The 13,885-nt window shown below is 33.1% G+C and overlaps 1 protein-coding gene across 1 annotated transcript in view; it reads left to right on the top strand.

Moving 5' to 3' along the window:
- The window catches only part of LOC120331019 (uncharacterized), a 53,003-nt gene that overhangs the window by 22,171 nt on the left and 16,947 nt on the right, over positions 1 to 13,885 (top strand). The window contains exons 26-44 of the mRNA XM_078113415.1: positions 297 to 476; positions 1,120 to 1,218; positions 2,009 to 2,132; positions 2,561 to 2,789; positions 3,199 to 3,311; positions 3,724 to 3,890; positions 4,061 to 4,268; positions 5,110 to 5,259; positions 5,355 to 5,470; positions 5,880 to 6,093; positions 6,369 to 6,460; positions 6,829 to 7,063; positions 7,499 to 7,622; positions 8,140 to 8,281; positions 9,006 to 9,172; positions 10,021 to 10,264; positions 10,479 to 10,600; positions 11,708 to 11,969; positions 12,218 to 12,449. Of these exons, the coding sequence (XP_077969541.1) occupies positions 297 to 476; positions 1,120 to 1,218; positions 2,009 to 2,132; positions 2,561 to 2,789; positions 3,199 to 3,311; positions 3,724 to 3,890; positions 4,061 to 4,268; positions 5,110 to 5,259; positions 5,355 to 5,470; positions 5,880 to 6,093; positions 6,369 to 6,460; positions 6,829 to 7,063; positions 7,499 to 7,622; positions 8,140 to 8,281; positions 9,006 to 9,172; positions 10,021 to 10,264; positions 10,479 to 10,600; positions 11,708 to 11,969; positions 12,218 to 12,449 (3,220 nt within the window). The remainder of the gene's footprint in view (positions 1 to 296; positions 477 to 1,119; positions 1,219 to 2,008; positions 2,133 to 2,560; positions 2,790 to 3,198; positions 3,312 to 3,723; positions 3,891 to 4,060; positions 4,269 to 5,109; positions 5,260 to 5,354; positions 5,471 to 5,879; positions 6,094 to 6,368; positions 6,461 to 6,828; positions 7,064 to 7,498; positions 7,623 to 8,139; positions 8,282 to 9,005; positions 9,173 to 10,020; positions 10,265 to 10,478; positions 10,601 to 11,707; positions 11,970 to 12,217; positions 12,450 to 13,885) is intronic.

The following is a 13,885-nucleotide window of genomic DNA, read 5'->3' as shown; positions in this document are numbered from 1 at the left end:
ATGAAAGAACTCATTTTTAAAAGTTGTAATCTGTAATTTTTTATTTTTATACTTCAGTTCCTGGCCAAGTCCTATGAAAATAACCAATCATTGATTTTGTATTATGAAAAGTAGCCAAACTAATTTTATCATCTGTTTACTTGTTTGCTGTAGACAAGGCCCCATGCCATCAATGATGGCCTGCTAAATCGAAAAGCCTTGGAATTATATTTTTTAATCTGTTACCAACAAAGTTAGCCAATGCATTATTGAATAATCCCACTTGCCAAAATAACGTGAGTTTGTCATATTTACAGGTTGCAAAAAGAAATGAATACTACAACATTACAGAACCCAGGTTGTTAGAATTCACAGAGGAAGAAAAACAAATGATAAAAGGAACTTCTGATTTCTTCGGATTGAATCATTACACAAGCAATCTCATTTTTCCGAATTCATATTATCCAGAAAAGGGTCCATCATATGATTCAGATCAAGTAAATTTATTGTTTAAAATTAGAATTTTATTTGAAGATATCTTATGTAGAAATAACATAAAAGTTTTCGATATATATAAATAACAGTGTTGTGCTTGAATGTAGGTTTGAATCTTGTTGATGATAATTATGTGCGAGAGGATTGATGGACTCCTCGCCGCCGTTGAGTGGTTAATGTGACCGCTGGTCAGTTACAGCTTTCTCCACCGTCAAGTTCATGCATCTGAAACAAATAACTGGCTAACTAATCTCATACATGACATGGACTAGTAACTAGACGAGAGGCTGTAGTTCGCCATATGATTAAGTTGTCTTTTCGGCTCTCCTCTCAAATAAATGTCCAAATTCTATTCAGGATAAATATGTAAAGTCAAAGAATGATTGCATGATAAATAATATGAGGTGTTAGTAGAAGTTCGAGAGTCATCAGTCAATTAAAGTGTAAAGTCAAGTTAATCATTGAGCCTAGTTTGACTGCTGGTTAGTTGAGTATGATTTCAATTCATTTCAAGACTCAAATCACTTTAGGTCTTCGATAGATGGAGACTCAAGTCCAACCCAGCTGAGTCAATTACTTGACCCTCCCTATTTATGTATTGAGATTATACTTGATTAAAAGCATTTTTATGTTTATTCCCTCCAGGAAGCAAGTGGTGATGGATGTGCTGAATGGCCTGGATCTGGATCGGATTGGTTAGTTCAGGTACCATGGGGCATAAGGAAGCTATTGAATTGGATAAAAGTAAGTGAATCAATCATTTGCTAATGTTATAAATTATGAAATGTTAAAGCTATGCTAAAAACAATGGTGATTATATTTTTTGATTAGATTTTAGGAATTTGTTCAAAATTAGAATTTTATAAATGCCAGCGCTATATTTTGAGTACAATAAATGGATTAATCTTATGTGGTGACTAAATACAGGGTTGTATTGTATTTTATATAGCTTTAGCGTAACAGACAATGAAATATTTGATAAAACCTGATTATAGAATCAAGAAAGCAAACAAAACTTTAAGTGTAATCATTACCAAAGTAAAAACAATAGGGCGGGTCAATTGGACAGTTCATCATGTTTTGAACGATATCCCAATGTCAAATATTATTAATTTATATATATATATATATATATATATGGATGGGTTACAACCAGTGGTGGAATTCAAATGTTTTATCAGCCGATTCCTTGACAACAGTCATATTTTTCAGCCGGTTCTGTTAAAAACAGAACATTGACAGTAACCAGTAATGCTAACCGATTCGCTGATCTCTTAAAATTCTGTGAGACGGTTCTATAAAACCGGTGCGAACCGGCTCAACCCCACCACTGGTTACAACTCAACAAGGGTGGTAAATAACTAAGCTAGTGCTGTATTTGCATGATCCTGGTTACTATGACTGAAACCTCTTATTTTTTTATATAGCTTTTCTTCCTTTCTTTTTAAGCTTGCATACTTCCGCCTTTTCTGGCTTTCAAAGTTATGAAAATTGCATTTAATATCCTCCTCAAATGCTATAAATACTTTTGCAGAGAACATATGGAGATCCTGATATTTATGTCACTGAAAATGGAATATCAGAAAAGGATCGATTCGAGTTGAATGATGAATTTCGAATAACTTATTACAAGAATTACATTAATGAAGTTTTCAAAGGTACATAAGCAGTGATATTTTAATGTATAAGTAATTCCAAATTATACTTTGATATCCAATCGAGCCTAGTTTAGCAGGTCAAACTCTGCAAGTCAAGTTTTAAAAATTGTTATTATTGTATTTTACAAACCATAAGGTGCACCTCCTAATCTTTTTTTTTTCGAGTTCGATTGTGTGCCTCTTACACCAGTGCGCCTAATGTATGGATCAGACAGTGCTTCATATTTTTTTGCTCACACTCGAAACCAGTACGCATATTGCTTTAAAATCTGTTGCATTTATTGCCCGTTTTGCCCTGTGCATGAATAAAAACCCAATCTAATCAATTTATTGACATTGCCCCTTATGGCTCGTAAAATATGAAACCTGTAAACTGCAGTTGTTTATAAATTTATTTTACTTATTTTCTGTCTTTGAAATTATTGCAGCTGCTACAATTGATGATGTGAAAGTAAAAGGATATACAGCTTGGTCTCTTATGGATAACTTTGAGTGGGCAATGGGTTATACAGAACGTTTCGGATTATATTATGTCAACTTCTCTGATCCAGCTAGGCCACGAACTCCAAAAGCTTCTGCAGAATATTACAAAAGTTTAGTTGAATTCAATGGATTTGAAAGAGATGCAACTGAACCATGGACTTATTTCTGGGGAAAGTGAGTGAGAAACAATACTGCTGGTATTGAATCTTGGGTACTCCCGTAGTGTGTGTACCAGGTTTGGGTTAGGTCATAATTTTATTTCGGTTTTTCTTTTTTTCAGTTCTATTACGAGTTCGGGGACTGTCTGTGTTGGCCAAGTGTGAATATACCTCCTGCCCACAGATTTCAGTCCCTTTGTACAAATTGATGTACAGCAGGCAAACAAAATTACTTACATATTGATACACACACTTCTGGAGAGCCGAATCTTGTACTCTCAGTGAATATTAGATTCATTTTTTCATTTTTAATTCAGGAATAGATTAGTAAGAAATTACAGTTTTATGGGATATATATAATGCGGTGATAGATTGAACTATTGTTCATTGTAAAATATCCTTTCATGTGAATATTTTTTTGCTAGGAGTGATATTGATCAAGAGACATTTTACTATGATCGATTTCAAAATGGTTTTATTTGGGGAGCAAGTTCATCAGCATATGGAGTTGAAGGTGCTTGGAACTTGGAAGGGAAAGGTAATACGATTTTATATGTATTATTTCATTGAATGAAAGATTGAAAAATAGGTTCCATATGCTATCCAATCGAAGAATTATTTATTAATCATTAATTTTAAAATATTCTAGTGATAATTTTTGACTTTGTATGATTTAATAGTTAAGCAAAATGCTAAGAACAATTAAATAATGCACTTCAGAGAATGGTGCTTGAATAATATTTCAACTTAAAATTGAAATACCGGTAGCTAAAATATAATATGAAATTTTTCAAGTAATGACTCCATGACATGCTTTTTACTTTTTACACTGATATGCAAAGGTTTTATTACTTGCAAAGGTTTTATTACTTGTTCATTTGGTATAGGTTCTATCACTTTTAGATAACTTTCGCAATCTATGTTAAGTCACTAAACTTTTATTTTCTCAGGTAAAAACATCTGGGACAATTTTACACATGCAAGTACTTCCTCTATCCCAATCAGCGAGGAAATGAACAGTACATACATTCCATACAGTATCCTGGATGATTATTCATCTCTGAAAACTGGTGATATAGCATGTGACTCATATTACAAAGTGGATCCCGATATACAGGTCTTTAAATGAAATTGTATTGTTAGCGATTTCTCTAAAATATGCAGCTCTCTAAAATAGATTTTTGCATCAGAGAATCAGTTGATTGTTCAAACTGAAAATGAAAAAAAACATGGTTCATACTGGGTTCTGACATTGGCTTGCAATCTTCTTCTTTTTTTTACCAATAGTTGTTGAAGGGTGTTGGAGTATCACATCACAAATTCTCTATCTCATGGTCTCGTTTGTTCCCAACTGGAGAAGTATCTGAGAATGGAGTGAATGCTGATGGTCTGGATTATTACAATAGGCTCATTGATGGATTGCTGAAAAATGGAATACATCCAGTAGCTACCATCTATCATTATGATTTACCACAGTCTTTAGAAGATCAAGGAGGTGAATGGCATAGCTCAAATAATTTGGGATATGATATTTCTTGGGAAAAACAAAAATAAAATTGTCATATTTATCCAAATATAATTTAAAAACTTTTTCACCTTTTCTTTTCCAACTTGATTAGTTGAAATTTAGTTTGCGATTATTGAAGTTTTGTTACAATGAACATAGTGAAAAAGAAAATTCATAGTATCTAGAAATCATAACTGATTTACCGCTCGTATGAAATACGCAAGAATATTGTACAAAAAACCCCTGCCAAAAGTATTTTTTGATCCAAAAGTATTTTAAAACTGTATGAATATCAATAAAAATTGAAGGCTGTGTAACTCCCAGTCTACATCATGTTATGTTGTAACATTACATTTATTTAATATCACCTAATATCACACAATTAATTAATATCAATAATGTGACAACCACTGCCACAAAATCTTTGTAGTTTGTAAAAAAGTTGCCCTGTTCGTCTTTTGATCCGTGTTTTGATTTTCAAAGTTATTGTCCGATTTTGTATTGTGTGTGTTTATTTTGTTGTGTGCTTCAACTGTTTTGGATGGAAGGGCACGTTACTCTTTCTTAAGTTATGCTCATTTTCCAGGTCCTCTGCAATTTTTTTCTATGTTTAGTATTGTTTTGTTTTATACCGGAGCGACCAAAATAAAATTGATTGATTGATTGATCAACAAATTTGTCAGGTTAATAAACATTGATAAATATATTTTTTTTTTATCTATCTATTATGTAATAGTAATCAGTTTACTTTTATGTAAATACCCCCTTTTTTGAGAAAACTTATGCAAAAAATCAAAGAGAAGCTTTTTTAATCATACCTTTATTATAGGATGGTTAAATGACAACCTTGTTACCTGGTTTAACTCATATGCTGACTACTGCTTCAATCAATTTGGTGATAGAATCAAAACATGGATTACGATTCATGATCCTTACTCAGTGGCTTGGAAAGGTTATGGATCTGGAGAGCATGCACCAGGTATCACAAGTTGTACATACCTACTCAATAATTACACGAAAAACATAATTTCTGTACTTTAATAGTACTTGAAGTGATTGTGAATTAATTTATAGGAAAATCCGATGCTCCTGATAGTGATCCATACGCTGTTGGAAAGAATCTACTGCTAGCTCATGCAGCTGCTTATAATACTTATAACTCAACATACAAGACATTGCAAGGAGGCCGAGTAAGTAATATGTTTAGACATTACTGGCCTAAGAAACAATTGCGCAACATTTGATTGTAATGAATACATGATGCAATTTTAATTGACATCTTACCTATAGCTGAATTTATTTATACTGATTGCATTTATTTTGAGTACTTTATCTTTAGTTTGTAATTGTATTTGCAAAGCATTTTGTGTAAACATAATAATAAACACTTTCACCTGGAAGTAGAGTAATGTACTGATATGTTGATTTAGGATTTATTACTGACGGAATATCAGATGGTCTGATACATAAACACATTTACAGTAGTTTACATTTAAATGTAAAAATACCAATTTCTAAAATACCAAATTTAAAATAAGCTCAACTTTCATTATATGCAAAATCTGAATCTGAATTCTTACAAATAATTTATCATTCTAGGTTTCAATTGCATTATCAACAGACTGGTTTGAACCGGTTGATTCCAGTTCTAGTTCACCTATGGATATTGATGCTGCCATGAGAGTTTCAGATTTTAGACTTGGTTGGTTTGCCAACCCAATATTTGTTGATGGGGATTATCCAACAATCATGAAGCAACAGATGGATACAGTCAGCCCTGGAAATTTGCCAAATTTAACCAGTAATGTGCAAGGTAATTTAATAATCTTCTTCAAGTACTGTGTTATATTTTATTGAAACTATTTTGACTGAATATATATTGCAGTATAATACAATTTCTTTGGTTTCAGAGCTGTGTTTCTGAAACAAAGCGTTATTTGGATTTTAAAATTTCATAAGTACCTCAACACATTGTAAAATTAAAACTTCTAGTGCATAGAAGTTACCTTGTATGAATAAAGCTTGTACAATTTATGTTTCTGAAGCTCTAACTGAAGTTTTAAAATATGATTGTGTTCATAACTTCAGGAACTGCTGATTTCTTTCTCCTCATCCCTGGAACTGCTTATCTCGTTTCTGATTTTGCACCACCTGGAGCTGTGGGTGTTTTAAAACATCAGGTCAGTCATCATGTTAAACTGTTAATAAAATGGAACTTATTAAGCTGAATGTTGTTATGAAAAATCACTTTTTTTTTGAATACTAAACTGTCTACTGACTTCAAAAGTTCCAGGGGTTAAACAAATATTGTTGTTGTTGCTAGAAGGCTATTACTTCTATTTATTTGGAAGTTCTTGGTTGCTAAGGGATTTTAAGCCATTACTCATATTTTAAAAACCTTAATTTTAAGTGAATATACTGTTAAAAGTCGCATTAAATTAACAATGATTGTTAGGTCTTTTGAAACACTTGTTTTATGGTCTTGAGTGACATTATGGTTTCATAAATACTCAAATTATTTAACGAATATTTTGTCTGCTATGTTTAGGATGCCAGATTCACTCAAGATCCAAGTTGGATGAATGATTTCCCAAGTGCAGCTTCTGAATATCGTGTTTCCTGGTCTATAAGGAGAATATTATATCTTGTATCAACCAAATACTCTCAAAATTTGCCAGTATTTATAGATGATTCAGGATTCCAAACATCGGATAGCATTCAAGAAATTGATGATTATGAAAGGGCTGAATATTATCAAACTCATATTAGTGAAGTTCTCAAAGGTACAGTTCTTTAAAAGTTTAATTTATTAATTTTAAACCAGAAAATGATGCACCATAAATTCAATATTACTATATGTATTTGATGTTTTGAATATATTGCAAACCCCAATATCTTAGCCAATTATCAGTTACCAGATCTTACTAGGTTTGTTTATTGCTAGCTAACAGGATTAATATTTTAATTGCTTTTTGAATATGTTTTGAGGGCAGTGAAATCAAGAACTTTCAGCGTATATCTCCACAAATTCGAGCTTTCAACATTTGAAGAAGCTTATACCAGATGCTTTAAATTTATTTTAAATGGTTTAATTTGTTGATATGATTATTGACAAGTACATCATGCCTTTGAATGATGAATATTGGTTGGTTGGCATTGGTTGTATTGCAAGATTCGTTTATTTTTATATAAATAATTTATTGAAATATTTTGTATAGCCAAATATGAAGACTTGGTTAATGTTGTTGGATTTTTCACCCCTTTGATGGATTCATTTGAATGGGAAAAAGGTTTCACACAACGATCAGGACTTTATCACATTCGTTTCAGCAACATTTACAAGTAATAATATCATAATAATATGGAATCAAAATATGACTTTAGATGTAGGAGTGTTCATATCCAATGAAAATATTTTCTAGATTTTTGTCCGACAATAAAATAGTCTTTCGGCACAAATTAAAGTCTAGTTTGTTCAAATAGTTTGAATTAAATCTATTCTACAATATATTCTCTATCAAAGTTATATCTGCCGCAGTTTGCCCTGTGGAGTTTGACAACAATTATGATTTCACTAATGAATGACAAATTTTGCAAAAAAAATTGTCATTTCAATTATCAATACATTAAAAATTCCCCTCTATTGACTAGTTTTAACTCTCGAACTCTGCTAAAAACTAGTAGTATGGAGCTTTCTTAAGAGCCGCTATCTGCTAATTATTATTTAGTTTCATTAGAATCTTTAGTTTTAACTTTCGAATATGGTAATATTTTCAACGTCACTATATCCATGATTGGTGATGATTGTGGTCTATGAACTTTACATATGCCATTTGTCGATGCTATGTTTTTTCTTCAGACCAAGAACTGCAAAAACATCTTCTAAGTCCTACAGTGAAATTATTCGGCAAAATGGTTTCCGTCTTCCTTTCACAGATTCCTGGCAGTACGGAACATTCCCAGAAGATTTTGCATGGGGTGTTTCTGACTCTGCCTTCTCAGTGAGTAATTGCTACAAACCTTCGTTATCATTTGCCTATGAACAATACCGATTATCAGTTTATTGATAAAGTGAAATTTATTGTGTACTCAGTGTTGTAAACATGGACGGTATTTTATTGTTGATACTCTTCTTGTATTTGAATTTTCTCGTGTTTGAGAAGTAGAGTGGAATAGTTCATATAGTCAAAATTTTTTATTGATACTCTCTTCATATTTGAAATTTTTGATGCTTGATAAAGAGAGTAGAATAGAGTTCATGCAGTCAATAAGTGTTTTTGTGCAACTACCCTGGCCATCCTTGTCTTTGTATCTGGAACATTGAACAGATTATCTTGTCCTTTGAGAGGAAGTGATTTTCATAAGATTAAACCTTCAAATCAGCTCTCCATTCTCATAGAATGAAACCAATAGTTTATGTTCTATACCTTTTTTACCACAAAAAATTGCTCTGCGAAAATCTTTAGTTGCCATATTTTTTCATGAAATTATTTATATGTATGTATGTATACTGAGTAAACAAAACTATGTGCACAAAAGTCTAATATCTAGTACATTAATAAAATCCTCAAGTATATCTATGATAACAACCAGTGCAAGTGTATATCTTATGTCATAAGCATGCCAACACTGAAGATTCATTCTTTTACTACTTGGCTTTCAATGTCTTAATCTTAATAGTAAAAGAGAATAACATTAAAGTCTTTCTATTTTTCTTTTTCTCAGATTGAAGGTTTCCCAAATGCAGATGAAAAAGAAGAAAGTATGTGGGACAACTGGGTAACAGATTATGGAAATGCATCAGGAGTATATGCTCTCAGTCCTACAGAATATTCCGAATATGTTTATAAAACCGGAGTTTCTCACTACAAAGTTTCAATATCATGGCCTAGGTTGGTATACTGAAATATGTAACTTTTAAAATTTCTAGGAGATTACTGTATATATAGCTGCTAACATTGTACTGAAGTAGGATTTGGTCGATTACTAATATCCCATATGATTTGCTGGACAATTTATTTAATATTATTATCTCACCCCTACGGGAAATCCTATTGGTGGTTCAATACAATCCACATCTTTTCCACTTGGGTGTCACTAATATGGCTATATTTGCCATAGTGGTGATGACAGCGTATCTTGGCTATTGTGACTACAGTTTTCCTATAAGGTCAAGATTGTAGAAATAGTAATAATAATATATTGGGTATAAAGGTCACAGAATACTGAGTATAGAACCATAGTTTTAGCATCATTATAGCATCAATTTCCTTTTTAAACTATATATTTCGTTCCAAGCCAGTCACTTCTAAATTTCTATTTATTTGAATGGAGAAATTTACATAATGTATTTTTTCGGTATATTTTAATACAGTCATATGGGCTCGACAGTGTGGGACATGCCTTATGAATATGCTTTCTACTGTACCTCTGATTACCCTGCGGGGGTTCTCAGGTTCAAATCTAGTTGGGGATATTTTTTTGTTAGAGTATTGCTGGACAGGGTGGTTCACGTAACCGCTTCAGCCTTCGTCAACTTGTAGTCTATGCATCTAAATCAAATAATTGGCTAAATAAGCCCATACCCGACATGGACTGGTAACTGGACGATAGGCAGTGGTTTGTCATATGATTATGCCATCTTATCATCTTCACTCTTTATGGGTATGAATATGAAAATCCTATCCCATTAGAATAATTAATAGTCTTCAGCTATTTCTCATATGTTTCATATTTTCAGAATACAATCTAACCCATTAGCAATTGGCCATTATCAAGATTTGTTTGCTGAACTCAACAATAATGGTACTTCAGTAGTCGCCATATTATATGACCATGACATGTTACAAAATTTATCATCTACGTACAATGGATGGTCTGATGAGCGCATGATTGCAGAATTTGCTGATTATACTTCAAAATGTATTACTGGTCTTGGAGATTATGTGTCACATTGGATTACCTTTGCTAATCCTTATGAAGAGGTAAGTGTCACCTACATGTTTTTAAAATACATTGCTTGCAAGATTTAATATTTAAGACTGTTCATCTTCTTCTATTTAAACTGTCATTTTGTACATCCCAAAGCTTTTATATTTAGTCAAATAGTTTCAATTGTCGATTTCCTTTTTTTTTTGGTAAATTTTTCGATAACCGGAGTGTATGAGTAGGTATACAAATAAAATATTTTTGTTCCAGATTATCAAGGGTTACAATGGTGACATCTGGCCTCCTGGATTGGGTGATGAACGACTTGGTTTACAAGCTGCTCATAACATGTTAAGAGCTCATGCTGAGGCTCACAAAATACTCAAAGCTTCGTGAGTACAATTTTAAAACAGCATAACAAATTAAAAATATTGAGGAAGATGTTATAGTTAGGATAGGATAGGATTTACATATTTATCCTGGAAGAGAGGAAAGCCAATAAGATGGCTTATCCATATGGCGAACCACGGCCTCTCGTCCGGTTACCATTCCAAGTCGGGTATGGGATTAGTTATATTGTTTGTTTTCGGAAGCATGGACTTGGTGGTGGAGGAAGCCGTAACCGACCAGCGGTTACGTGAACCACCCAATGACGGCGAGGAGTCCAGCAATCCTCTTGCACATAACCATCCCTGCATGGGATTTGAACCTGCGAACTCACGCAGAGTAATTAGAGGTGTGGTGGCGAGCGTATTCCTAACGCTCAACCCGTTGAGCCACACCGCCGCGCTTCAATCAATCATACAAATCAGAAAGGCTTCTGAGATGTTCAAAATACACTTATATGCAGTCAGAGTTAACCGAGTATTAGTTAATTGGTTGAACAAATATGTGTAAAAGTATATGCTAGTGAATTAGCATAGAATTTTGTTATAGAAAAAAAAAATTATATATTTGATACAGTTTTTTAACTTTTGTCATGTATCATGAAGCGTATATCACAAATTATCTAATATAATGATATACTGTTGCACGATTGCTACTTAAACTTGATAATCAGCCTTGGTTTTCTAAACTTTCCTCCCCCTATAATTTTTGACAAACTTCTGAGTGACTAACTGAATGACCCAATGTGTAAAATACATTTTTGTGTTATTTGCTTCTACACCAGCACACATATTTATTTGCAGTATTTCATTTAGACGAGAATTAGTTTATATTTTCAGTTGTCATTTAAGATATAAAAATGGACAAGTTAAAATGATCAACCTGACAGCGGCACACAAAATTTGTAGACTTGCATTTTTTGGCTAATACCTCCAACATATGCCAATATTAGGCTATTTTTTAAATTGATTACCGGTACTTACATCACAGCTTTGTACAAGACACTTAATTATTTGTTACTTTTTATAGCATAACCACAAGACTTTGCCGGCTCTCTTCTATTGTCTTGTACACACAACTTGCAAATGAAACAAAGAAATATTACATTTCAGGCCTTTTTCCGGTACCCCGATGAGTATGTCTGTGCTTGTGGACTGGAAGGGTCCAAGCAATCCCAATATTCAGCAAGATATTGATGCAAGTGAAAACGCGATGTTGGAAAGTGCTGCTTGGTTCCTAGATCCGTTAATAAATAGAGATTATCCGCAATATCTTAAAGATAAACATGGAAGTGACTTGCCTGTGTTTACAGCATCAGAAAGGGATAACTTGGCTATTGACTTCATTGCAATGGAACATCATACTACATGGCTTGTATGTATTTTTATATTTGCTTTAAATTTTTCTGATAAATAACATGATATTACAATGAAAAGTAAAAAAATTCTTTCTTATCTTCTGACAGCAATAAAATATTATTCACCAGATACATATCGGAATTTATTTTTGTAAGATTTCAATTAACGGTACATACCAAAATTTCAATTTAAATATGTAATGTTGCTCTCAGCTATGGGCTTCTTGTAAGGTTGGGCATAAATATAAAATCTTATTCTATCCAGATTGATTCACAATCTGCACAAAGACAGTCTGCCACTGCCATAAATACAGCATCTCCCGAAATAAGAGTGAGTCCTAATGGAATGAGAAAGGCTTTGTCTTGGTTGAAAAATCGATATAACAACATGGATATTATTGTAACAAGTAATGGACTTCCAGATGAAGCAAATTCTGATGTAACAGGAACTGAGCTGCAAGATTACAGATCAAACTACATTAATGAGGCTTTGAAAGGTATGTTATGCTTGTTGTGTTTGATTGGTGTATCTACACAATAGCGGTTAGGTCACCCATCTTCTTTGTTACTAGAGCCATTTTGCACAATTTCATATACAGTCCATACATAATATTGCATAATAATAACTCATAATAATATGATAATAGAATGCACGAGTAATAGTACATTTTCCATTACATGTCCTGTCTTCAAGCGAGCTAAGCATTAGAAATACGCTCGACACCACACCTCTGATTACTGTGCGTGGGTTTTGAATCCTGTTAGAGATATTTACGGTATGTGCAAGAGAATTGCTGCAGCTCTTGCTGCCGTAGGATGGTTCACGTAACTGCTAGTCAGTTATGGCTTCTTCCCCCATCAAATATGTGCATCTGAAACCCGAGGCCATGTTTCACCATATGATTAAACTATCTTATCGGCATTCCTCTCTTCGGGGTAAATACATAAATCCTATTCAAACATGCTATACCATACTATACTGATCACAAGTTACAGTCCAATCATTGGACTGCCAGGCCATCGTTTAATTTAATTTAATAACACCATTTAATTTAATCAACAAGGGAAAAGTTGACTGAGATATATCAAAATAATTTTTGTTCTTTCCAAATCGGTAGATCCATTTTAATTATCGTATTTTTCCGTGTATAATATGCTCCCAGGTTTTAGTATATTTTTAACAAGAATTTTTTAAACTCCATGCATAATACGCATATCAAAATTCCATCCTCTCTTGCCTTTTAGGTGTTTTTCCGGACGTTTCAGGCATTCTGTATGCTTTACTTTTGTTAACTATTTATATCTGGTAGTATGTTTTATGTATTTGCCTGTGAAACACCTGCCAATCATGATGTGATGTTATTTGACATTAAAGTATCTTGTAAAGTTATTTGTCCCTCTCCTTTAAAAGCTGACAAGGCCCGATATCGGAACGTGTTTTCAGACGCCACCCACCGCACTTTAGAGAGAAGATGTAGGTCACTCATATGGTGATTTATTATGGTAAAGTTTTGACGACTCGCCGAAAGGAGTAAAACACAACAGACATGACAGCAGTTAACGGATGCACAGCGTGTTTTCATCACTTTTATTTCACCATTTTTTCTGCGCCTTCATGAACACTAAATTGTTGTTGAACTGGGTATGCTTCTACCAAATCAAGCATGATCTGATTCTAACAGACTTTGCCACATAAAATTAAGAACTTAAGATTAATAAATGTGACAATTATTAGCCAGTTAAAGCATAAAATGAGAATTAATATTTTTTGATATTTTCTAGACCAATGTATAATGCGCACCCCCATATTTGTGAGACTAAATTTGACCATCAAAGTGCGTATTATACGCGGAGAAATACGGTAACTCTTTGCAGAGATTGCATGGCGCACCACATGAAAAATTGTAATCTGGTTTCATTTATATTACTCTTC

Source organism: Styela clava, chromosome 6, assembly GCF_964204865.1.
Source record: "Styela clava chromosome 6, kaStyClav1.hap1.2, whole genome shotgun sequence".
In the NCBI taxonomy this organism is placed as follows: Eukaryota; Metazoa; Chordata; class Ascidiacea; order Stolidobranchia; family Styelidae; genus Styela; species Styela clava.
Note: the sequence above shows the minus strand (reverse complement) of the source record. Positions and strands in the feature narration are given on the sequence as shown.